This window comes from Nerophis lumbriciformis, linkage group LG07 (genome assembly GCF_033978685.3).
Source record: "Nerophis lumbriciformis linkage group LG07, RoL_Nlum_v2.1, whole genome shotgun sequence".
NCBI classification, from domain to species: domain Eukaryota; kingdom Metazoa; phylum Chordata; class Actinopteri; order Syngnathiformes; family Syngnathidae; genus Nerophis; species Nerophis lumbriciformis.
The window spans coordinates 9762131-9790091 of NC_084554.2; the positions used below are offsets into that span (position 1 = coordinate 9762131).

Sequence of the window (27961 nt, forward strand, 5' to 3'; positions counted from 1 at the left end):
ATAGGTTGAAAAGGATTTGCAAATCATTGTATTCTGTTTTTATTTACCATTTTCACAACGTGCCAACTTCACTGCTTTTGGGTTTTGTAAAATGAGTTTATGTTTAAAGTGTTTACAAAAAAGTACACATTTACATCACTTTGTTCCAATTTAGAGCTAAAAAAAAGGGTCTGGGACATTGCCTTCTTTAAGAATATTCCTCATTTACTTGTGTTGTACATTCAAGGTAACGTTCAAGTCAGTCTTCCTGAAGCATGTGCTCACATCCTGAGGAGATATTGTAGCTCCCCTCTTGTGTTTCAGCCTCGTAATGTGCGCCTCCCACTACTCCCTTCGGAGCGCCGTGCATTCCATGCCCACAGCTGTGAGTACAAACGCACACACACACACACACACACACACACACACACACACACACACACACGCGCGCAGGCCCCCGAAAACCATTCAAAACACTGACCCAGTTCGAAAGACCCGTTTAATCGCAGCCAAAAAAACCTTCAAGGCACATTGGGAATAAAATAACACACGTGTCTTGATCGTGCCTCAGCAGCAGCTCCCAATGAAAGGATGGTGTCATCCTAGGAACGCCTCAGGCTTGCTTCACAGTGCGTGTCCGGCCGTCACCGGTCATGTTTAGCAGGAAGAGTGAAGAGGAAGTGAGGCTTTGCAAACGGCGCATTGGCTTCCTATGAAGGACACTTAATACATGATCGTGCGTCCTAACAATGGAGAAAACCTCATCACCTTTGACTTGCATGTGTTGGTATCTACGCTCCCAGGCGTTGGAAGTTGTCGAATATTGGGGGGGGAAAAGGTGCGTTTTAAAAGTTATTTGCCATGTCAGCACATTTTGGACAATTGTATGCGTCTGACTTTGTAGGAACAGTTCAGGGAACGCCCTTTTCCGGTCTTGAACCGATACTAGAGAATTGATGCTGGTATTAAGCGCTTGTTATTTTTGTGTGTTCATGTGCTAGTGGTAATTGTTTAATAATAAAACGACTTGTTTTTATTTAAATACAAACCCCGTTTCCATATGAGTTGGGAAATTGTGTTAGATGTAAATATAAACGGAATACAATGATTTGCAAATCCTTTTCAACCCATATTCAATTGAATGCACTACAAAGACAAGATATTTGACGTTCAAACTCAACTTTATTTTTTTTTTGCAAATAATAATTAACTTAGAATTTCATGGCTGCAACACGTGCCAAAGTAGTTGGGAAAGGGCATGTTCACCACTGTATTACAAGGCCGTTCCTTTTAACAACACTCAGTAAACGTTTGGGAACTGAGGAGACACATTTTTGAAGCTTCTCAGGTGGAATTCTTTCCCATTCTTGCTTGATGTACAGCTTAAGTTGTTCAACAGTCCGGGGGTCTCCGTTGTGCTATTTTAGGCTTCATAATGCGCCACACATTTTCAATGGGAGACAGGTCTGGACTACAGGCAGGCCAGTCTAGTACCCGCACTCTTTTACTATGAAGCCACGTTGATTTAACACGTGGCTTGGCATTGTCTTGCTGAAATAAGCAGGGGCGTCCATGGTAACGTTGCTTGGATGGCAACATATGTTGCTCCAAAACCTGTATGTACCTTTCAGTATTAATGGCGCCTTCACAGATGTGTAAGTTACCCATGTCTTGGGCACTAATACACCCCCATACCATCACAGATGCTGGCTTTTCAACTTTGCGCCTATAACAATCCGGATGGTTCTTTTCCTCTTTGGTCCGGAGGACACGACGTCCACAGTTTCCAAAAACAATTTGAAATGTGGACTCGTCAGACCACAGAACACTTTTTCACTTTGTATCAGTCCATCTTAGATGAGTTCAGGCCCAGCGAAGCTGACGGCGTTTCTGGGTGTTGTTGATAAACGGTTTTCGCCTTGCATAGAAGAGTTTTAACTTGCACTTACAGATGTAGCGACCAACTGTAGTTACTGACAGTGGGTTTCTGAAGTGTTTCTGAGCCCATGTGGTGATATCCTTTACACACTGATGTCGCTTGTTGATGCAGTACAGCCTGAGGGATCGAAGGTCACGGACTTAGCTGCTTAAGTGCAGTGATTTCTCCAGATTCTCTGAACCCTTTGATGATATTACGGACCGGAGATGGTGAAATCCCTAAATTCCTTGCAATAGCTGGTTGAGAAAGGTTTTTCTTAAACTGTTCAACAATTTGCTCACGCATTTGTTGACGAAGTGGAGACCCTCGCCCCATCCTTGTTTGTGAATGACTGAGCATTTCATGGAATCTACTTTTATACCCAATCATGGCACCCACCTGTTCCCAATTAGCCTGCACACCTGTGGGATGTTCCAAATAAGTGTTTGATGAGCATTCCTCAACTTTATCAGTATTTATTGCCACCTTTCCCAACTTCTTTGTCACGTGTTGCTGGCATCAAATTCTAAAGTTAATGATTATTTGCAACAAAATGTTTATCAGTTTGAACATCAAATATGTTGTCTTTGTAGCATATTCAACTGAATATGGGTTGAAAATGATTTGCAAATCATTGTATTCTGTTTATATTTACATCTAACACAATTTCCTAACTCATAATGGAAACGGGGTTTGTAAAAACGGTGTGTTGCCGTCGTCTTTGCCATTAAGTTGAATGTGCCAGTTTTCTATTTTGTTGTGCCCTACAATTGTTTATATAAGTAAGTATTGCACTAATTTCAAGGGATGTGCCGATCGATCGACATCGGACGATTTACGTAAAAAAAAAAGTACGACATTGCCAATGCCGATTAATGCTTTTTTATGCCGATAACAAACCCTGATCTACTCTGGCTGACGTATTCATTTTTAGTCCCCCGACTGTCAATTATGTGTCTCCATACTCCAGTGTTTTTTTAACCTTTTTTGAGCCAAGGCACATTTTTTGCGTTGAAAAAATCCGGAGGCACACCACCAGTAGAAATCATTAAAAAACGAACTCGGTTGACAGTAAAAAGTCATTGTCGCAATTGTTGGATATGACTTTAAAGCATAACCAAGCATGCATCACTATAACTCTTGTCTCAAAGTAGGTGTACTGTCACCACCTGTCACATCACCCCCTGACTTATATGGAGTTTTTTGCTGTTTTCCTGTGCGAAGTGTTTTAGTTCTTGCCTTGCGCTCCTATTTTGGTGGCTTTTTCTCTTTTTTTGGTATTTTCCTGTAGCCGTTTCATGTCTTCCTTTGAGCGATATTTCCCGCATCTACTTTGTTTTAGCAACCAAGAATATTTTAGTTGTTTTTATCCTTCTTCGTGGGGACATTGTTGATTGTCATGTCATGTTTGGATGTACTTTGTGGACGCCGTCTTTGCTCCCCAGTAAGTCTTTGCTGTTGTCCAGCATTCTGTTTTTGTTTACTTTGTAGCCAGTTCAGTTTTAGTTAAGCCTAAAACTTTAGCATGCTGACTGTTAGCATGCTATCGTTAGCACACATGCTAAATGTTTCACATTTCAAGTGACATGGCTGTAAGGTGTATGGCTGCGGAAATAAAAGAAAAAGTGTAAAATTAGATGAAAAAGTTAGCATGCTTCAGTTAGCTTGCTAGCATGTTAGCACACTGACAGTTAACAGTTGTCACATACCAAGTTATATCAATCAATCAATCAATGTTTATTTATATAGCCCTAAATCACAAGTGTCTCAAAGGGCTGCACAAGCCACGACGACATCCGCGGTACAGAGACCACATAAGGGCAAGGAAAAACTCACAACCCAGTGGGACATCGGTGTGAATATGACTCTCGGTTAAATGGTTGCAAAATTTGCTCAAAAAGCTTGCACTTTAATGTTAGCATGCTAACATAAACAAGCTAACGGTTAGCATGAGTCACATACCAAGTTATTTGTAAGGTGTATAGCTGTGTAATTAGAGGAACAAACGTAAAGTTGGCTAAAACATTAGCACTTTAATGTTAGCGTGCTAGCATGCTTAAGTTAGCACGCTAACAGTTAAGTGTCACATACCAAGATATATAAATCTAGGTTAAATGGTTGCAAAATTAGCTAAAAAAGCTAGCGCTTTAATGTTAGCATGCTAACATAAACATGCTAACGGCTAGCATGAGTCACATACCAAGTTATATGACTGTAAGGTGTATAGCTGTGTAATTAGAGAAAAAAACGTAGTTAGTTAAAAAGTTAGCACTTTAATGTTAGCGTGCTAGCACGCTAACAGTTAAGTGTCACATACCAAGTTATATGACTCTAGGGTAAACGGTGGCAAGATTAGCTCAGAAAGCTAGCACTTTAAGGACGAGGCTAAACATGTTACACACAGAGAGCAAGTAAGAAGCCGAAATGCTAATTGCTAAGCTAATGGCTAAGTTAGCTTGAAACAACACCAAGAAATAAGTTCTGAGTAAAGGTTAAGAATGTAGACGGGACCATGTTATGGCAGAAAGTAAGTAGCGATTGACATGAAATTAACAAGTATATTAATAAGAGTTAGGGAGAGGATAATACAACAATTATTGACGTGTTAGCATTGTCACACTCCGAGGATGGCAGATCGATCCATAAAATGGTGGCGTCAATACTTAGGGTAGTAGCAGTTTATGATACCAGTGATTAGGTTGATACTATTTTTCAATTATATTAGTTTTTGATTTTCTTTAGTTATTGTGTAGCAGAATGTTGACTTTGTTTTGGCCACACGATTGTATGAATTAAAGAAAATGAAGTAGTTAAAATATTGTGTTGATATTGTTGAACTCTCAACAGCAGTTTAATCATGTGATCGGTATTATCGGACGATCATCCCTTCTAATCAGTTGTTGGATTTTTGATTACCAAATTTGGAGGTGTCAAAATCGCCATGTAAAATTGCTAATGCTAGTGAGTAGTATGTATATTGCATAGCCCAGAGGTGTCAAAGTGGTTTTCACTGAAGGCCACATGGCAGTTATGTTTGGCCCCAGAGGGCCGCGTTTAACAGTGAACACTATTATTACAACATTCTTTATGCATTTTATTAGATTATTTTAAACTAAAATGTAAATAAAAATATGGTAAGTTGCAATAATTTGACCTTAAAATTGTGTGTATTTTACTGTAAATGGAAAAAAAGTGCTGCTGTTTTTATGGTAAAAAGACAGCTCAGTTGACAGAATTGTACTGTAAAATTTACTTTTTTTTTTTTTTTTTACTGTAAATTAAAAAAAAACTGCATTTTTACAGTAAAATGTTGGCACCTGAGCTGCCAGGTTTTTTTGTTTTTACCGCAAATCAACAACTGTAGATTTTTCGGTGTATTACTGTAAATGCCAAAACGGCACCACAGTTAATTACAGTAAAAAAAAGTACTGTTTTTTTCATTTAGAGAAAAATGCTGTAAAAAACACAGTAAATCTCACAATTATACCATTGAATCTATTGCTACTTTTTACATTGCACAATTTGATGGACAAATTGCTTTGAAATTATTATTATTATTAGTATTGATTTCCATTTAAAAAAATGGGTTGAATGTTTGATAATATATTTTTGCATAATTAGACAATATTTAAGTTAACAACATTTGCGATTGCATGGAGTACGTGTATTTTTTTTTCTGCCAAAATACAAAAGAAAATACATTTAGTGAGACAAGTTACAGTACTTTTTTGATATTATTTCCAGGATTTCGAGGGCCAAATAAAATGCGGGCCTTGGGTTTGAAACCAGTGGCATAGCAATTAGCATCGCGCTAGCTGATTTTAAAAAGTGTAGTCTTCATTTTAAAGACTTTCTATCATGCATGCTTGCTTTGTTGGGACGAAAAATGGCAACATTACCTTAAAGGCAGTCTACTACGAATATGCTTGTTTGCCCGCTAAGTGTTTAAGCCAGTGCCGAGTTTGCAACCGGACATGATGTCACATTTGATTTTACGTGAATCGATGTCCGGTATTATCGATGAAAGTTGGTCGATACCTATAAAAGTATTGGATTCGGCACCCATCCCTAACGAGCCCTGACCTCAATCCCTCGACCCACCTTTGGAATAACCCTCAGGTCAAACATCAGTGACCTCTGACCTGACATTGACACAATTTACCCTCATACACACTTCAAAATCTTGCAGAAACTCGAGCCAATGAAATCGAAGCAATTATGAGAGGTACCAACTCCATTTTTGTGTTCAAACTGAAAGCGATTAGAAAAGGGTCTAAATTGAACACTTCATGGTTTGCACAATCTCGTTTTGTCCAGTCAGCAACTTTGCATCAGTCAGTTCCTCTTTCCACAAAAAACGCTTTATAATGGAGATGATTACGCATGTGGGTTGTATTGTTTTCTTTAAAAATCACAACCATAATTATATAAGGTGTCGAGGGACATTATGAAAACATGATTGGTTTATTTTGTTATTGACCATGTTATAGGACTTTGGATAGCATTGACAAAAGGAGCACGTTATTGTTATATTTGACATGCTTTCTAGCACTTCAGGATGGCAACGTTTGTGTCGAAATAAGTTCCGCAAACGATGTTCTGTTCATGTCCGCCCTTAGGCACACTTTTCCAAACTATTTTTATTTGAACAGAAAAACACTTCATTCCTCAAACTTTCTTATAGTGACTTCCAATACAAGAGCTTTACCTCAGAAAAAAAATGCTCATTTATGTTTATCGGTATTTATTAATTTGATGATTCTTTGTATTTTTTTTGGAGCCGCGTAATTCCGCCTACAAATCCCTTAAAAAAAACATTGAAACACCTCCATTGAGGTTTTATATACATTATGTAAGTATGTATGTAATTGTGGAGGGTGGCGTGGCCTGCGGGCCTGCCGCAGAACGGGGTGTGCCAGGACCGGCCTCGAAGACAGCGACAGGTGCGTAGATGGCCCAGGTGGGCCTTGTTATCTAATCACCTGTCGCCTGTATTAGCAGCAGCCGTGATGAGACGAGTAGTGGGAGTTGGAGGTGCTGCTGGGCAGACGCAGAAAAGTCTTGATGCTGGGAAGCAAAAGTCTCGCACCTTGTGAGAACAAAATAAAACCGTGTGGTACCCTGAATTCCTGGCAGTGTGTGGTGGTCTGAAGAACCCACTAGAGGGCAACCTCTACAGTAATGTAGTAACATTTATAATATGTAATATTTACGTATTTTGATCATTTTAAGCTTTTTTTGTTCATCACTGATTATTACTCACTACAGACTTTGAGACCCAACGAACATAATAAAACAACCCTTACTGTACGAGGTCTGCTGTCATTAGGACGTCGACTGTTAGGATGTTCATATATTCCCATTTAGATGAAGAATGTCTCACAATCCTCGCAAAGAAGCGTTTTTTTTTTCGTGTCGTTCTGGCCATTTTGCGGGTCCTAGATGGCTGCCAAAGTGTATCAACTTGTCGGAATACCTACTCAGACTTCTTCTGTCCAGGTGAGAGGCATGATTTATGATCGAGAATAAACTTACAGGGAGCAAAGAAGCAGCAGACCACTCACTCGATGATGTAAACATAGGGACAAACGGTCGTGATCACGGCGCCACTATAAATAGTTTGTCTGTGTTAGCACTTATAATAACAATATCACTAATACTTGTTAATATTCAAATCACAAAATGTAAAAGGAGTATTTTTGAGTGGTTATTCATTGGATTTAATGGGCAAAATAGAGGAGCTTCCATTGGCTCCGCTGTAAGCAGACTTTTATTTACGATTATTTAATACTTAGAATGCTTTTTTTTTTTCGATCACCGATTATTACTCACTACAGACTTTGAGAGCCAACGAACATAATAAAACAACACTTACTGTACGAGGTCTGCTGTCATTAGGATGTCGACTGCCAGGATGTTCATATATTCCCATTTAGATGAAGAATGTCTCACAATCCTCGCAAAGAAGCGTTTTTTTCGTGTCGTTCTGGCCATTGTTGGGTCTTTGATGGCTGCCAAAGTGTATCAACTTATCGGAATACCTAATCAGACTTCTTCTGTCCAGGTGAGAGTCATGATTTATGATCTAGAATAAACTTACAGGGAGCAAAGAAGCAGCAGACCACTCACTCGATGATGTAAACATAGGGACAAACGGTCGTGATCACGGCGCCACTATAAATAGTTTGTCTGTGTTAGCACTTATAATAACAATATCACTAATACTTGTTAATATTCAAATCACAAAATGTAAATGGGGTATTTTTGAGTGGTTATTCATTGGATTTAATGGGCGAAATAGAGGAGCTTCCATTGGCTCTGCTGTAAGCAGACTTTTATTTACGATTATTTAAAACTTAGAATGCATTTTTTTTTTTTTTTTTTAATCCATCCGTCATGTCTTTCATAATGATTGTAAACGATAGGCAACATTTTTTTTTAAAAGTGCAGTTCCCCTTGAAAGAACACTGCATCTTGACATTGCTTGTCTACAAACACATTTAGGCACCTATTGCTGTAAAAGGGAGTGTTATTTTCTTTGTAAATGCAGTATTTTTTCGGATATAAATCTTGTGTTGGATTAGAAGGAAAAATGGTCTAATCCCGCGGGGAACACTTATTTTATGAGCAACAGAGTAGCTAAAGAAGGATGGAAAAAGTCCTTCGGGAGTTAAGAGTGTATAAAAACATTTTTTTCTACTATATTTAATTTAGCGGTTGAGTATAATGAGGATTAAAAAAAAAAAGGTCCCATTTGGCTACCATTATAATTACATTAACCACAGTTAAAATTTGGTGAAAATACCAAAGTTAACATGTTTTAAACCATGTTAAAATTAAAAATAACATGACATGTTTGCTATTGTTGTTTAGGACTGAAGTTGAAAAAGAGATTTGAGCAAAAAAAAAACAAAAAAAAAAACGGTCAATCAATCAAAGTTTACTTGCCCTAATTCACAAATGTCTCAAAGGGCTGCACAAGCCACAACGACATCCTTTGGGCGAGCAAAAACTCAACCCAATGAGAACAATGTGAAACCTTGGATGTGGATGTCGAGTGGATACGGTTAATCATGTGAGAGTCCAGTTCATGAGATAAAGTTAAAGTTAAAAAAGTTAAAGTACCAATGATTGTCACACACACACTCTAGGTGTGGCGAGATTATTCTCTGCATTTGACCCATCACCCTTGAACACCCCCTGGGAGGTGAGGGGAGCAGTGGGCAGCAGCGGTTGCCGCGCCCGGGAATCATTTTTGGTGATTTAACCCCCAATTCCAACCCTTGATGCTGAGTGCCAAGCAGGGAGGTAATGGCTCCCATTTTTATAGTCTTTGGTATGACTCGGCCGGGGTTTGAACTCACAACCTACCGATCTCAGGGCGGACACTCTAACCACTAGGCCACTATATAAAATATATATCAAAATGTTTGTATACACTCCTAACTCCTGAGTTTTCTTTTTCGTCCTTTAGATTCTCTTTTGGGATTAAACAATTTCCCAGTGTATCATTCATACATGAAATGGAAAATATGAAAATAAACGATGAATCCATTCGGAGTAACACAACCAAAGTTACAGTCGTGCTCATAAGTTTACATACTCTGGGAGAATTTAGGATTTCTTGGCCATTCTTCAGAGAATATGAATGATAACACAAAAACCTTTCTTCCACTCATGCTTAATGGTTGTGTGAAGCTATTTATTGGCAAACTGTGTTTACTCTTTTTAAATCAAAATGACAAAAGAAAGTACCCAAATGACCCTGATCAAAAGTTTACATACCCCAGTGACTTTGATCTGATAACATGCACAAAAGTTGACACAAACAGGTTTGAATGGCTAATCAAGGTTCCAATCCTCACCTGTGTTTGTAATTAATGTGTGTGTATAAAAGATCAGTGAGTTTCTGGGCTTCTGACAGACCATTGCATCTTTAGTCCAGATGTTTCTGGATTCTGAGTCATGAGGAAGGCAGAAGAATTGTCAAAGGATCTGCGAGAAAAGGTCATTGAACTCATAAAACAGGAAAGGGGTATAAAAAGATATCCAAGGAATTGAGAATGCCAATCAGCAGTGTTCAAACGCTGATTAAGAAGTGGAAAATGAGGGATTCAGGTAGACCAGCAGAGATTTCAGCCACAACTGCCAGGAAAATTGTTCGAGATGCAAAGAAATACAAATAACTTCAGTTGAAATAAAGGACTCTCTGAAAAATTGTGGTGTGACTCTTTCAAGATGCACAATAAGGAGGCACTTGAAGAAAAATTATGATGATGATGATGGTCGAGTGGCCAAAAAGTTAAATTTTGGTCTCATCACTCCAAATTACTTTGTTCCAGAAGTTTTGAGGCTTGTCTCAAAAAAGGCTGTTTGGCGTAATGTAAGCGGGATACTTTGTGACATTTGCGCAGAAATGGCTTTCTTCTGGCGACTCGACCATGCAGCCCATTTTTCTTCAAGTGCCTCCTTATTGTGCATCTTCAAACAGCCACACCACAATTTTTCAGAGAGTCCTGTATTTCAGCTGAAGTTATTTGGGGATTTTTCTTTGCATCTCGAACAATTTTCCTGGCAGTTATGGCTGAAATCTTTGCTGGTCTACCTGAATCCCTCATTTTCCACTTCTTAATCAGCGTTTGGACACTGCTGATTGGCATTCTCAATTCCTTGGATATCTTTTTATACCCCTTTCCTGTTTTATGCAGTTCAATTACATTTTCTCGCAGATCCTTTGACAATTATTTTGCCTTCCCCATGACTCAGAATCCAGAAACATCTGGATGAAAGATGCAATGGTCTGTCAGAAGCCCAGAAACTCACTGACCTTTTATACACACATTAATTACAAACAAACAGGTCACAGGTGAGGATTGGAACCTTGATTAGCCATTCAAACCTGTTTGTGTCAACTTTTGTGCATGTTATCAGATCAAAGTCATTGGGGTATGTAAACTTTTGATCAGGGTCATTTGGGTACTTTCTTTTGTCATTTTGATTTAAAAAGAGTAAACACAGTTGTTTGCCAATAAATAGCTTCACACAACCATTAAGCATGAGTGGAAGAAAGGTTTTTGTGTTATCATTCATATTCTCTGAAGAATGGCCAAGAAATCTTAAATTCTCCCAGGATATGTAAACTTATGAGCACAACGTATGGCCAAAAATAGAGCAAAACTTTACCTCAAAGGACAAAAAAGGTTTAAACTTGCATCACTTATTTCCAGTTGTGATACTACAGGCCTACAGGATGACATGAATGTGCTACTGATAGACGTAAATGTGACATTTGCGATTATGAGCCGTCTCTCCGGTTTCTATTTATATAATTTCAACCGCCATGACCCAAAGCATCACCACAGTGGTATATTGGTTACCCTCTGGTTAGGGTTTTTGCACTCTGGTCTCCACAAAAGACGTGCCAAACAATGATAAGCATCGAGAGAGAGAAAAAAAAGTGTAGTGACCCATTGCTCCATTTGTACTTCATCCAGAAGGAAGGAAACGCTCCTCTTGAGATACGGAACTGGGCGGTTGCTTCACATTTCAGCAAAACAGGAAATTTCATGTTTCCTCTGCTGCTTATAGCAACAGCTTGCATCTCATTCACTTCTGCATACTGTATGTTCACACATATAAAGGCACTCAACCGCACGTGTTCACGTAACCACATCCAGGTTCCAAGAACTGCAGTGCAATGACGTTGTGTGTCAATGCGAAAATGTACAAAGCCCAAAACCAGTGAAGTTGTCATGTTGTGTAAATAGTAAATAAAAAGAGAATACAATGATTTGCAAATCCTTTTCAACTTATATTCAATTGAATAGACTGCAAAGACAAAATATTTAATGTTCCAACTGAGAAATTTCATTTTTGTTTAACTTAGAATTTAATGGCAGCAACACATTGCAAAAAAGTTGCCACAGGGGCATTTTTACCACTGTGTTACATGGCCTTTCCTTTTAACAACACTCAGTAAACGTTTTGGAACTGAGGAGACACATTTTTTAAGCTTCGCAGGTGGAATTCTTTCCCATTCTTGCTTGATGTACAGCTTAAGTTGTTCAACAGTCCGGGGGTCTCCGTTGTGCTATTTTAGGCTTCATAATGCGCCACACATTTTCAATGGGAGACAGGTCTGGACTACAAGCAGGCCAGTCTAGTACCCGCACTCTTTTACTATGAAGCCACTCTGTTGTAACACGTGGCTTGGCATTGTCTTGCTGAAATAAGCAGGGGCGTCCATGATAACGTTGCTTGAATGGCAACACATGTTATTCCAAAACCTGTATGTACCTTTCAGCATTAATGGTGCCTTCACAGATGTGTAAGTTACCCATGCCTTGGGCACTAATTCACGCCCATACCATCACACATGCTGGCTTTTGAACTTTGCGCCTATAACAATCCGGATGGTTCTTTTCCTCTTTGTTCCAGAGGACACGACGTCCACAGTTTACATAAACAATTTGAAATGTGGACTCGTCAGACCACAGAACACTTTTCCACTTTGCATCAGTCCATCTTAGATGAGCTCGGGCCCAGCAAAGCCGGTGGCGTTTCTGGGTGTTGTTGATAAATGGCTTTGGCTTTGCATAGTAGAGTTTTAACTTTCCCTTACAGATTTAACGACCAACTGTAGTTACTGATAGTTGTTTTCTGAAGTGTTCCTGAGCCCATGTAGTGATATCCTTTACACACTGATGTCGCTTTTTCATGCAGTACCGCCTGAGGGATCGAAGGTCTGTAATATCATCGCTTACGTGCAGTGATTTCTCCAGATTCTCTGAACCTTTTGACGATATTGCGGATGGTAAAATCCCTAAATTCCTTGCAATAGCTGGATGAGAAATGTTGTTCTTAAACAATTTGCTCACGCATTTGTTGACAAAGTGGTGACCCTCGCCCCATCCTTGTTTGTGAATGACTGAGCATTTCACGGAAGCTGCTTTTACACCCAATCATGGCACCCACCTTTTCTCAATTAGCCTGTTCACCTGTGGGATGTTCCAAATAAGTGTTTGATGAGCATTCCTCAACTTTTTTTGCCACTTGTGCCAGCTTTCTTGAAACATGTTGCAGGCATCATATTCCAAATGAGCTAATATTTGCAAAAAATTTGGTTTTCCAGTTCGAACGTTAAGTATCTTGTCTTTGCAGTCTATTCAATTGAATATTAGTCGAAAAGAATTTGCCAATCGTTGTATTCAACGTGCCAACTTCACTGGTTTTGGGTTTTGTATATCATAGCGTATTTTAGCAAACCCCAGATGTGCCTCCTTGCAGCCGTGAGCACTAAGTTGACCCTTGTCGTAATTAGTTACTATCGGAAGTATAATCTTACGAAGTGACTAAGATTTGAACATTATAGACTTTGTTTGGGTTGCTCGACAAGAAAAGTTCACTTAACTCAGCATTCACAACAAGAACTTTTAAAGAAACAAGAAAGTTCCACAAAATGTTGATTTTATTCTTGACAGTCACAGATGTATTTGTCAGTATCCAAAATATCAACATTTTTCAACCCAGGACCGCATCCAGAAAAATGTAAGGATTTGTTTATAAAACCAATCCAAAAGTGACGGGAATCTTCCTACAGCTCACGATTGGATTCCGATTCTTGGGGTAATGATTCGATTCAACACAATTCTTAATTGTTTTGGATAAAAATGATAAAACCTTACAGGTTACAAAAGCTCCTCTTGACTGCTGACGTCTACACAAAACAAGCGCTGAGGTGGCCTGAAAACATTGTTTTGAAAATGCATTCCTAAACATACAGTACATTCCAATGTGTTTTCTTTATTTTCAAGACTATTTACATTGTAGGTTGTCACTGAAGGCATCAAAACTATGACACCTGTGAAGTGAAAACCATTTCAGGTGACTACCTTTTGAAGCTCATCAAGAGAATGCCGAGAGTGTGCAAAACCGTAATCAGAGCAAAGGGTGGCTATTTCGAAGAAACTAGAATATAAAACATATTTTCAGTTATTTTACCTTTTTTTATTAAGTACATAACTCCACATGTGTTCATTCATAGTTTTGATGCCTTCAGTGACAATCTACAATGTAAATAGTCATGAAAATAAAGAAAACTCATTGAATGAGGTGTGTCCAAACTTTTGGCCTGTACTGTACCGTATATTGTATTTATGCATTTTTTTTATTGTTTCTTGAACATCCATCCATCCATCTTCTTCCGCTTATCCGAGGTCGGGTCGCGGGGGAAGCAGCCTAAGCAGGGAAGCCCAGACTTCCCTCTCCCCAGCCACTTCGTCCAGCTCTTCCCGGGGGATCCCGAGGTGTTCCTAGGCCAGCCGGCAGACATAGTCTTCCCAACGTGTCCTGGGTCTTCCCCGTGGCCTCCTACCGGTCGGACGTGCCCTAAACACCTCCCGAGGGAGGCGATCGGGTGGCATCCTGACCAGATGCCCGAACCACCTCATCTGGCTCCTCTCGATGTGGAGGAGCAGCGGCTTTACTTTGAGCTCCCCCCGGATGACAGAGCTTCTCACCCTATCTCTAAGGGAGAGCCCCGCCACCCGGCGGAGGAAACTCATTTCGGCCGCTTGTACCCGTGATCTTGTCCTTTCGGTCATAACCCAAAGCTCATGACCATAGGTGAGGATGGGAACGTAGATCGACCGGTAAATTGAGAGCTTTGACATCCGGCTCAGCTCCTTCTTCACCACAACGGATCGATACAGCGTCCGCATTACTGAAGATGCCGCACCGATCCGCCTGTCGATCTCCCGATCCACTCTTCCCTCACTCGTGAACAAGACTCCTAGGTACTTGAACTCCTCCACTTGGGGCAGGGTCTCCTCCCCAACCCGGAGATGGCACTCCATCCTTTTCCGGGCGAGAACCATGGACTCGGACTTGGAGGTGCTGATTCTCATCCCAGTTGCTTCACACTCGGCTGCGAACCGATCCAGCGAGAGCTGAAGATCCTGGCCAGATGAAGCCATCAGGACCACATCATCTGCAAAAAGCAGAGACCTAATCCTGCAGCCACCAAACCGGATCCCCTCAACGCCTTGACTGCGCCTAGAAATTCTGTCCATAAAAGTTATGAACAGAATCGGTGACAAAGGGCGGCCTTGGCGGAGTCCAACCCTCACTGGAAACGTGTCCGACTTACTGCCGGCAATGCGGACCAAGCTCTGACACTGATCATACAGGGAGCGGACCGCCAAAATCAGACAGTCCGATGGGACTTCCCGAGGGACACGGTCGAATGCCTTCTCCAAGTCCACAAAGCACATGTAGACTGTGTGTTTCTTGAACATTAGGAACCAATTTAGAACTAAGAAGTGCGCTTCAAATTTGAATCGATTTTTATGAGCACTCCTACAATCTTATACAACATGCTAAGTATATGCTAACCTTTTTCTGTTTTGAGTTGAGCCCCAATCCTATTTAGAAATGTTGTGAAGCGAGTCTTGTTTAGTTTTACTCTGAACAAGAATGGTTTCGCCTTATTGTGGTGTAGTAACAAAAACAACTTTAAGATGCAAAGGAGCGACCCCTCAGTCAGTGCTCACAGAACTGTGGTTTGTTTTCGAGCATCAATAGGATGTTGGCTTAAAACATTTCTTTTTGATCGACTTGTGTATTACTTTGGGCTTCATAGTAAGGAACACAATCAATAAAATGCCCACCAAAGAAATACAGATGGGAACAAAAAGGACAATATACCAAAACATAGATTCCCCGGTTTCCTCTTGACACAGAAACAACCGGGAATGTAGGATGCTGTGGATTCGTAAGAGATCTGTACACTCCATGTCTGACTGTCCCACCACATGGATTGTCTTTGTTCTTTCAAATGTCCGAAACCATTCTGTTTGGCAGCAGTTGAATGGATTTCCTGTGAGGAAAACAGTGTGAAGTTTTGAAGCTAAAGTCTTCGCCTGAGCTGAGGGGATAGTAGACAGCTTGTTGTCCCTTAAGTCAAGCAATTTTACGTCCAGCTTTACGACCGACGCGGGAATATGTGAGAGGGAATTGTAAGAAATATTCAGAGATTTCAGATTTAGAAAATCTGAGAAGTCAAAGTCCCCGATGTGTGTGTTTCCCAAACCTAAGTGCTGTAATGTGCTGCTCAAACTTTGTATGGACGGTTGGCCACTTAGCTCAGGGTTGTCAGACAGGTCTAAATGTGTGAGAGACATGCCAGAGAATGCAGACGGAGGAATTTTTCCGAGATTGCATCCCTTTAAGTAAAGCCGCCTTAAGGACACGGTTGTTTTCCAGTCCACAGACGCTGTGTTCGAGCCTGAGCTGGCCTCAGCTTCGTCAGGAAGACACGTGCCGATGTTGTTGTAACTCAGGTCCACTGATCCAAGGCTTGACAATGCAAAGAACAGTCCAGAAGATCCGCAGTCAAGGTCATTGAGGCTGAGGTTGAGGTATGTGAGATTGCTAAGAGTTCCCAGTGTAACGTCATTGGTCACAATCTCCTTTAGGCGGTTGTTGCTAACATCCAACTCAAACAAGCTCCCAGAGAACTGCTCCAAAGTCAGATTCAAACTTTCCAGACAGTTTCCACACAACCGGAGTCGAGACAGGAATGGCATTTTCCGGATGAATCCCTGTGGGAAGTACTGCAACTGATTTCCTCGCAGGTCTAACATCTCGACCGAGGAGATGTCCCCGTGAAGGTTGTCATCCCACAGCCTAGCTGTTATGTTCGTAGTGTTCCTCATCGTGTTGTAGAATTCCACCGTAGTGGTCAGGTTTGGGTACGTGACGTTGTCCTCCAGGTGCTCGTAGAAACTCACGCTGTTGTAGGACAGGTAAAGATTTCTCAAGCGGCTCACGTTGGGTAAGAAAGGAAAAAATAGCAGTTTGTTATCGGACAGATCGAGCGTCTCTATTTGGAAGGTGTCATTGACGTCCTGCCTGGAGATGAACCACTCGATGAAGTTGTGGCTGGCGTTGAGAACCACCAGCTGGGTCATGTGGAAGTCAGTCAGGCAGGGCAGGTGATTGATGGCCAAATTGAGCCGCTGTAGTTTGGGAGTGTTGTCAAAGGCATTGTCGATCTCAAACAGGAGGTTCCTCTGCAGGTCCAGCTCTTTGAGTAGGTGAAGATCCCTAAACGTGGTCTCATCGATGCGTTGCAAGAGGTTTCCAGAAAGATTTAGGTACTCCAAAGACGTCAGATTTTGAAGAAGAACTGCAGCCATTTCTTCATCCATCTTATTCTCTGATAGATCTAAAGATTTGAGCTCGGGTAGCATCTTTAGAGCATTGCTGGTTTCTTCGTAGCTGACGTACAGATTATTATTAGCAAAATTGAGACTTTTTAACAATTTGGAGTGCTGAAAAGTGTTCCGCTTTAATGTCTCCAGATTATTGCAGGCTAAACTGAGGGTAGTGAGTGAGGGGTATTGAAGACAATTGCCCTGTAGTGTCTTAATGAGATTAAAATTGAGCTGAAGCTCCTCGGTGCTACCTGGTAGTCCCGCAGGAACAGACGTTAGGTTGCTATTGTTGCAGAGAGCTGTCCTTTGTGTCTGTAGAGAGAAAAAACAATACTTTTACTAGTGCTTCTGTTGACTCTAATGTCCTCAAAATGTGGCACAGAACACCGCGTTTTAGGGTTGTATGGTATACCGGTACTAGTATAGCATCGTAGTACTAATGAATCAAAAACAGTACTATACTCTGTTTGAAAAGTACCGTTTTTTTTTTACAAGCATGACGCCGCAAATCATATTTTGGGGGTGATCCATATAATTACTACTTCATTACCTTACAATTACATCCTAATGCAGGGGTGTCAAACTTGTTTTCATTGAGGGCCACATCGTAGTTATGGTTGACCTCAGAGGGACTCTTTTAACAATGAGTAATATATGAGTATACATGTGTATATATATAATACATTAACAATATATTTTTTTACATAAGCTGCAAAAAAAAAAAAAAAAAAATACTTTAGAATCTGGCAGCTCAGTCACCAGAATTTTACAGTAAAAGCAGTGTTTTTTTTTTTTACAGCATATAAAAAATAATGGAATGGAATGGAGAAACAATACCACTGTTTTTAGCTGTAAAATTCAAGCATCAGAGCCAGTTTTGTTTTGTTTTTACTGTAAATTCTTGTTGTTTTAATGTTTGTTTTTTAATGTTTTAGATAAAAACAGTAACAAAGTTGATTTTTTGGTTAAAAAAAACTCAGTCGGCGGAATTTAACTGTAAAATCTATTGTCAATTTTACACTCTACAATTTGATGGATAATTTGTTTTGAAATCATAAGTAAAGCAGATATTTAAGCACAGTATTTATGTTTATTTTAACAAAAACATTTTTGGGAATAGATGAAAATATAATATTTTGATTTTGGTAAAATTGATATGCAATTGCATGCAGTACATGATTTTTAATGTCAAAAGGGAAAGGATGAACATATTTAGTAAGAACATGTTTTATTAAGGCATATTATTTCCAGGCTTTCGCGGGCCACATAAAATAATGTGGCGGGCCAGATTTGGCCCCTGGGCCTTGAATTTGACACCTGTGTCCTAATGCGTTATTTGACGTGTGGTACCTAATCTAGAATATATGTACGACCCACATATCACAAGATCAGTTATATTTTTTTAAAGTTTGTTACATATCAGTTTTTTGCCTGCACAATTAATGTTCACTCTAAAACACAAGGTGTCAAACTTAAGGACCGGGGGGGCCACATCATTTTATGTGGCCTGCAAAAGCCTGGTAAACGTAACGGGGGGGAAAAAACCACATGTACTTCATACAATTGCATATTTTTTTCAATCTAGATATTATGTAATAGTGTAATGATTATATTATCATTCAGTCTAATTTGTTTGTAAATGTTCTTGCATTATGATTTTAAAACAAGTTATCAATCAAATTGTACGTTGTAAAAATGACAATATATTTTATGGTTAAAAAAAAAACTGGCAGATCTTTCACCAGAATTTTACTTTTACGGTACATGCTGTAAAAACTACCGTACATTTTACAGTAAAATTCAGATGACTGATCTGCCAGCTAAATCTACGTCTATCTCTATTGATTTATTTCAACAGTAAAAGATGGACTTAATCAAATAGGCAACTGTGTAATACAGACCAGACGTTCTACATCATTTTTGACATTTTCCGACATTTAACATTAAAACTGTAGCCGCCATTATGATGTGCAGTGCTGTTTTTAAATGACTGTATGTCTTGAACTATATACATTATTTCAATGGTTGAAATCTGCACTTTTGGGTGATATAGGAGTAATTACGGTAATCTACGTCACAGCAGCTCAGACCAGGAACAAAGCAGAATGGGCGGGGTTTGTTTTCAGAGCAGCCAGCCCCAAACGCATGTGTCAGAAACAGATACGGAAGCAGACTTTTACAACAAATTTCTGCATAAAAGTGATAATATATCATATTGTAGGTGTTTATTACACGTTGTATTCATATGTTGCTGTTTGTTACATTTTTGTTGTGTTTAGCTTGATTATGAAATATATCTATAGAGGAGGGATGTTCATATGTTGTTAATATTCAGTGTTTTATTGTTCGTAGTTAATATTGTAAATCCCACTTTCTTTATTTTAATGAACATTTTGGATGTCCCATTCAGTAAAAAAACTGTAAAATTCCGCTTTAGTAGAGATGTCCAATAATGTCTTTTTTGCCGATATCCGATATTCCAATATCGTCCAACTCTTCGTGGAATGAACACATTATTATGCCTAATTTTGTTGTGATGCCCCGCTGGATGCATTAAACAATGTAACAAGGTTTTCCAAAATAAATCAACTCAAGTTATGGAAAAAAAAATGCCAACATGGCATTGCCATATTTATTATTGAAGTCACAAAGTGCATTATTTTTTTTAACATGCCTCAAAACAGCAGCTTGGAATTGAGGTTGGCGGGGGATGTAGGGGGTAGCGGGGGGTGTATATTGTAGCGTCCCGGAAGAGTTAGTGCTGCAAGGGATTCTGGGTATTTGTTCTGTTGTGTTTATGTTGTGTTACGGTGCGGATGTTCTCCCGAAATGTGTTTGTCATTCTTGTTTGGTGTGGGTTCACAGTGTGGCGCATATTTGTAACAGTGTTAAAGTTGTTTATATTGCCACCCTCAGTGTGACCTGTATGGCTGTTGACCAAGTATGGAGTGCATTCACTTGTGGGTGTGAAAAGCCGTAGATATTATGTGATTGGGCCGGCACGCAAAGGCAGTGCCTTTAAGGTTTATTGACGCTCTGTACTTCTCCCTACGTCCGTGTACACAGCGGCGTTTTAAAAAGTCATATATTTTACTTTTTGATACCAATAATTCCCGATATTACATGTTAAAGCATTTATCGTCCGATAATATTGGACTGCCGATATTATCGGACATCTCTAGTTTTTAGAATTGTATCAGACATTGTGACGTATTAGTGTTCCTGAAAAAGGGAGCCAAACACACATACTGTACAGCAGATTTTTACATCTAAATGTGTATAAATCATTTAAACACACATATACACTGCCCCCCCCCCCCCCCCAGACACATTTTTTCTCTCAATGTGGCCCCTGAGTCAAAATATTTGCCCAGCTCTGGTGTAATATCATGATTAATATATTATTCAATGTTACCATACCTGCGATGTGGCCCTAAATTAAAACAACAATAAAATATGCTTTAACTATTGCATGTTAAAAATCCAACCAATTTCCTATTGAATTATTAACACAGCTGTCAATTAGTATTTGTAAGGCAGTTTTCTTTTCACGTGTAAAAAAAAAAAAAGAGCTCTCTTACCAGGCGGCACGGATGATGTGGTGGATGACTTGAGGCCGGCGTCAAGGTGCTCCGTAGGGACATGAAGAATAATAGTAAGCGACACAGCGAAGGGCCGTGAACTGACATTTTAACATCCTCACTGGGGGAAAGAGACGAAAAGATGAGATCTCACATAAATATACAAAAATCATAATAATACAACACAAAAAGAGCAAACTAATGTATTAATAACTGGATTAAAATAATCATTTATACCACCATGTGATCCAAAATGACCCAATTGTTTTGGTATCACAGATCACAGATTTTGGCCTTGTTTTTAAACTGTATTTAGAAGTAAAACAAACAATGGCGCCTGTAATGTTGTTGTTTTTGTCCATCTTTTTTGTCCAGTGACCATGAGGTGTGCTTTCTAGAGTCTACATGCACAGCATTCACTTATATGACCCAATCCAAACAACCTTCTCTAGTCATGGCGCTGATATCAAGGACAGTACTTAATAATTATATGTAATTAATAAAATAATGAATGATTGCACAAAATTCACTTATATGACCCAATCCAAACAACCTTCTCTAGTCATGGCGCAGATATCAAGGACAGTAATTATTAATTATATATAATTAATAAAATAATGAATGATTGTACAGAATTCACTTATATCACCTAATCCAAACAACCTTCTCTAGTCATGGCGCAGATATCAAGGACAGTAATTATTAATTATGTATAATTAATAAAATAATGAATCATTGCACAGCATTCAGTTATATGACCCAATCCAAACAACCTTATCTAGTCATGGCGCAGATATCAAGGACAGTAATTATTAATTATATATAATTAATAAAATAATTAATAATTGTGCAGCGCTCACCTATATGACCCAATCCAAACAACCTTCTCTAGTCATGGTGCAGATATCAAGGACAGTAATTATTAATTATATATAATTAATAAAATAATTAATAATTGTGCAGCACTCACCTATATGACCCAATCCAAACAACCTTCTCTAGTCATGGCGCAGATATCAAGGACAGTAATTATTAATTATATATAATTAATAAAATAATGAATAATTGCACAGCATTCACTTATATGACCCAATCCAAACAACCTTCTCGAGTCATGGCGCAGATATCAAGGACAGTAATTATTAATTATATGTAATTAATAAAATAATGTATCATTGCACAGCATTCACCGATATGACCCAATCCAAACAACCTTCTCTAGTCATCGCGCAGATATAAAGGACAGTATTAATTATAGAGTGTCCGTCCTGAGATCGATAGGTTGGGAGTTCAAACCCCGGCCGAGTCATACCAAAGACTATAAAAATGGGACCCATTACCTCCATGCTTGGCACTCAGCATCAAGGGTTGGAATTGGGGGTTAAATCACCAAAATGATTCCCGGGCGCGGCCACCGCTGCTGCCTACTGCTCCCCTCACCTCCCAGGGGGTGATCAAGGGTGATGGGTCAAATGCAGAGAATAATTTCGCCACACCTGGTGTGTGTGTGACAATCATTGGTACTTTAACTTTAACTTAATATATAATTAATAAAATAATGAATCATTGCACAGCATTCACCTATATGACCCAATCCGAACAACCTTCTCTAGTCATGGCGCAGATATCAAGGACAGTACTTAATAATTATATGTAATTAATAAAATAATGAATGATTGCACAGCATTCACTTATATAACCTAATCCAAATACCAATCTCTAGTCATTGCATAGATTTCAAGGACAGTAATTATTAATTATATATAATTAATCATTGCACAGCATTCACTTATATGACCCAATCCAAAAAACCTTCTCTAGTCATGGCTTAGAAAGAAAAAAAAAACTTAAGCCAGCACACAACGTCAACAAACATTTCACACATAACACAACCTGCTCACTGAATGTTGGTGATATTATTTTTTTTTAAATACCAAGAAATTCAAAATGACACCCCTTGGAATACATTGCAAGGCATGATGGGAAAAATGGGTAAAAAAAACCCAACACTTAACCATGTTTGACGCATTTTAGCTGCTTGATACTTCTGATTGATTTCAAAGCTCTACGTAAGCAAACAATGTAGGAGTTGAACCTTCACATACTCTTAATATTCAATTATAATTATTAATTATGTATCCATTATATTATTATGTATGCACGCATATATATGTATACAAACGTTAGGTCAGGAAACAACACAGAGGCTATTTCATCCCTAAAAGTCTGTTTTGCAGGTTTCCCTGCTCTTCAGGGGATTTTTTCCCTGAAGAAAATGTTGTATTCTAAGCATGTGATGCTCCTTTTAATGGCTTCTTTTTTAATCTTTCTATGGTCCGGTACGTTCGCACCAAACACGAAATGCGTCCAAACATTTGATAAAGTTCAACACAAATAATGCAACAGAACTATCCCTAAAAGCAGATTAGGGCATCTCGATTAAGACGATAATTCGCCCATGTGGCTGGACGGGGCAGGTTTATTAAATATTACCACTAATAAGTGACATGCTCAAACTGAAGACAAATTTAACTTTTTATATATAAAATAATATGAAAATAAATGGTCTAAACACAAATATATACCAATTAAATGTACAAATCAATGATACTGCTTTTTTTTCACCTTTCGAAAATTTGGATTAATGGTGGTTAATCACTTGCATCATTTGAACTAACTTAAAAAAGACCCCAATATTTGACAACAAATGCCATTTTATTGTCAGAATTTTTTAAATGGTCTTACTTGAATGCACCACATTTGTTTGCTCATCTCTTTTGTCATGAGGGTATGTTTTGGAGTAAATTGTTTTATTTATTTTTTAAATTAATCAGTTCAACTGGTTAGCGCCTTGCATGGCAGCTCCCTCCATCAGTGTGTGAATGTGTGTGTGAATGGGTAAATGTGGAAGTAGTGTCAAAGCGCTTTGAGTACCTTGAAGGTAGAAAAGCGCTATACAAGTACAACCCATTTATCATTTATCATTTATAATAATACAATCCCAATTCCAAAACCAAACCCGGCCCAGCAACATTCAGAACAGCAATCAACAGAGCAATTGAGAAGACACAAAACAATCCAAAAGTAGTCAAACAAAAATGAATAATATCAACAGTATCAATATTAATAACAATTCCAACTCAGCAGTGATTAGAAATCCCTCATTTACATTATCATCACAGCCATTTATAAAAAAAATAGGATAAAAACATTTTAAAAATGAACATGTGTCATAGTGGCTTACACTTGCATCACATCTCATAAGCTTGACAACACATTCTGTCCAATGTTTTCCACAAAGATAAAATAAGTCATACTTTTGGTTCATTTAATAGTTAAAAAAAATATAAATGATAAATGGGTTGTAATTGTATAGCGCTTTTCTACCTTCAAGGTACTCAAAGCGCTTTGACACTACTTCCACATTTACCCATTCACACACACATTCACACACTGATGGCGGGAGCTGCCATGCAAGGCGCTAACCAGCAGCCATCAGGAGCAAGGGTGAAGTGTCTTGCTCAGGACACAACGGACATGACGAGGTTGATACTAGGTGGGGATTGAACCAGGGACCCTCGGGTTGCGCAGGGCCACTCTTCCACTGCGCCACACAAATAATGGATCCCATATTCCAATATATGACTCATTATTATCTCAACTAAATGCAGTTTTTTTCTACTGATATCTCCATAGCTTGTGTATACCAGTCAGTATGTGGTATGTGTGTGTACCAGTCAGTATGTGGTATAAGTGTATACCAGTCAGTATGTGGTATATGTGTGTATACCAGTCAGTATGTGGTATGTGTGTGTACCAGTCAGTATGTGGTATATGTGTGTATACCAGTCAGTATGTGGTATGTGTGTATACCAGTTAGTATGTGGTATGTGTGTGTGTACCAGTCAGTATGTGGTATGTGTGTGTACCAGTCAGTATATGGTATGTGTGTATACCAGTCAGTATGAGTTGGACTATCAACATCTAACCATTTTTTTAACATTACCCTTTTTGTTATGAATAAATGCATGTTCACTCTTTGATGACACGTTACTAAACTGATGCAGATCACCAAGAATACACGTTTGCAGTGTCATTGGGGATGTTTATATTTAGTAATGTGATTGCTTCTTTTGTTGTTTTCAACCACAACTCTTTTATTCTCCGACATTCCCACAATAAATGAACAAGAGTTCTCTCACACTTAATACATAACTTGCTATCTACTGCACCAATTTTAAACAGATGAGAAGATGTCGAACACAATCTATTCAATATATTAAATGGACTCCACTTATTTTTAACGCTTCTAAAGGGCTTATTGGCATTTTTCCAAATATTAATCTATGATATGTCTCTTTCATCTAGAATGTGTAAGAGTGAAGTTTCCCACAGTCATCTTTGCACGGACCCCATCGCTGCCACATAACAGCCCACGCCGCCGCCTTTCAGGAAACCATCGGCGTTTTAAGGTAAAAAAAAAAAAAAAGGCTGCATGATTAATCTGCGTTTAAACGTGATGAATTTAATGTTTTTTTGTGATTAACCACATGAGTTAACTTGTTATTGTGGACATCCCAACTTATATAATGTAGTGTACATTTTCTTTTGCCTACGTGATTGCATTTTGCAGTGTTTTGCCCTGTTTTAACAATTTCGCTCCAAAGCTACTCTATCCCATTCAATTTTAAATCATGCAATGTGAAAAATTGTCAAAGTTTATCGCTAATACTTGGTTAATATTCAAATCACAGTTAAATGTAAATGGAGTAATGTTGGCCCTTTTTGAAAGGTTATTTATCGGCTTTTTATGGGCGGAATAGAGGCTCTGCTGTAAGCGGACTTTTATTTTATTTAATATTTAGAATGCATTAAAAAAAATACATTCGTCATGTCTTAAATAAAGATTGTGAATGATAGGCAACATTTTTTTTTTAAAGTGCAGTCCTTTAAGAAACACTAAAACACAGGTGTCAAACTCAAGGCCCGGGGGCCAAATCTGGCCCGCCAAAGCCTGGAAATAATATGCGTTAATAAAATGCTTAATCTTTTCTTACTAAATCTATTTGTTCTTTCCCTTTTTGACATTAAAAATCATGTACTGCATGCAATTGCATATCTTTTACAATTCAATATTATCAAAATATTATATTATGTATTCCAAAAATAATTTTTGTTAAAATAAACATAAATACTGTACTTAAATATGAGCTTGACTAATGATTTCAAAACAAATTATCAATCAAACTATAGACTGTAAAATTGACAATACATTTTACGTTTACAGTTTTTTTTTGCGTAAAATCAACTTTGGTACTGTTTTTTTTTTTTTTTTTTTTCCATATACGGTAAGACACTAAAACATTAAAAATCAAACAAAAAAAAACATTAACACAAGGATTTACGGTAAAAAAAAATAAAAAAATAAAAAAAAACTGGCAGCTCTATTGCTTTAATTTTACGGCTAAAAACAGTAGTATTTGAACATTTATTACATTTTTTTATATGCTGTAAAATTTGCTTTTACTGTAAAATTCTGGTGACTAAGCTGCCAGTTTTAAGTATTTCTTTGCAGCTTATGTAAAAAAAAATATTTTTAATGTATTATATATATATATATACATATATATATATATATATATATATATATATATATATATATATATATATATATATATATATATATACATATATACAGTATATTCATATATATATATATATATATATATTACTCATTGTTAAACGCGACCGTAACTAAGCTGCCAGTTTTAAGTATTTCTTTGCAGCTTATGTAAAAAAAAAATATTGTTAATGTATTATATATATATATATATATATATATATATATATATATATATATATATATATATATATATATATATATATATATATATATATATATATATATTTTACTCATTGTTAAACGCGGCCCTGTGAGGGCGACCGTAACTGCAATGTGGCCCTCAATGAAAACGAGTTTGACACCCGCGCACTAAAATAAATCAAGAAAATAACAATGCACAATGACAAAGGCTATTCTATTCCATTCAATTTAAAATTATACAATGTGAAAAATTGTCAAAGTTGATCTTTTCTCTTGGAATCCAATAACTTGTGCACCATGTATAGTCTAATATCATGTAATGTGCGGGTTAAAAAGCATCATGAATTGATTAACGTGGACCCCGACTTAAAGAAGTTGAAAAATGTATTGGGGTGTTACCATTTAGTTGTCATTTGTACGGAATATGTACTGTACTGTGCAATCTACTAATAAAAGTTTCAATCAATCAATCTAGACCGGTGCATAAACTCACGGTGGTGGTTAGGTGTGGATTCCCCAAGCCACAGACGCCTGTTCCCATGACCATGTCGCCGCCGCCGTAGTGTGTGTTCTCATGCGTGATGCTCCAGTAATGTCCTGACTTAAAGAACTGACACCTTTTTTTTTGTTGTTGTTCGACTCTTCACGGAAGCAGGCAGCCAACGGAAGCCGAGTCACATGGACCGGAGCTGCAATCAGAGAGAGGTTCTCAAGCCCGAGGGGTGGGGGGGTGCACAGGAAGGCAAGTTGCTCAACTTTTTCTTCTTCTCCTTCGCCATGGCACATGCGTCGTATCGATAAAGAGCGCTTGTGAGCACAGCTGCCACCGCAAAAACCCCTGACGAAACACTCCCTTCACGCTCTTGGCCCTCTGTGATCAGCAGACTCACTGGAGAGGAAACCAGTCAACAAACACGCCCTTCCTGCCCAACATATATATTTTACATCCTAATAGAATACGTCTTCAATCTTGCTCGTATGGCTTTGAGGAATTAGCAACTTGATTGATATTAACCCACAAAACTCTTTATTTTCCGGACCATAGGGCGCACTGCCGATGAATTTGATCTGTTTTTATATATAAGGCGCACCGGATTATAAGGCACATTAAAGGAGTCATATTATTATTAGAGATGTCCGATAATGGCTTTTTTGCCGATATCCGATATTGTCCAACCCTTAATTACTGATTCCGATATCAACCGATATATACAGTCGTGGAATGAACACATTATTATGCCTAATTTTGTTGTGATGCCCCGCTGGATGCATTAAACAATGTAACAAGGTTTTCCAAAATAAATCAACTCCAGTTATGGAAAAAAGTGCCAACATGGCACTGCCATATTTATTATTGAAGTCACAAAGTGCATTCTTTTTTTTTTAACATGCCTCAAAACAGCAGCTTGGAATTTGGGACATGCTCTCCCTGAGAGAGCATGAG

At 38.4% G+C, this 27961-nt stretch overlaps 1 protein-coding gene and 1 long non-coding RNA gene across 2 annotated transcripts; one reads left to right on the forward strand and one right to left on the reverse strand.

Moving 5' to 3' along the window:
• Positions 1–17: 17 nt before the first annotated feature.
• LOC133609847 (uncharacterized) lies at positions 18–27960 on the forward strand. The gene is made up of 3 exons (XR_009815780.2): positions 18–364; positions 25062–25165; positions 27173–27960. It is a non-coding gene; the product is annotated as an uncharacterized lncRNA (long non-coding RNA).
• On the reverse strand, positions 13347–27126 carry nrros (negative regulator of reactive oxygen species). The gene is made up of 3 exons (XM_061965857.1): positions 27011–27126; positions 20694–20814; positions 13347–17424 (listed from the first exon to the last, which is right to left on the reverse strand). Exons 2-3 carry the CDS (start codon positions 20799–20801, stop codon positions 15472–15474), a joined length of 2061 nt encoding a protein of 686 aa, XP_061821841.1. The 5' UTR covers positions 20802–20814; positions 27011–27126; the 3' UTR covers positions 13347–15471.
• Position 27961: the final 1 nt, after the last annotated feature.

Excerpts from the sequence above, each read along its gene's own strand:
- nrros (XM_061965857.1), bottom strand. The coding sequence starts at position 20,801 with ATGTCAGTTCACGGCCCTTCGCTGTGTCGCTTACTATTATTCTTCATG. Across the intron at positions 17,425-20,693 it reads CACATCATCCGTGCCGCCTG|ACACAAAGGACAGCTCTCTG; the intron begins GTAAGAGAGCTC and ends TTCTCTCTACAG.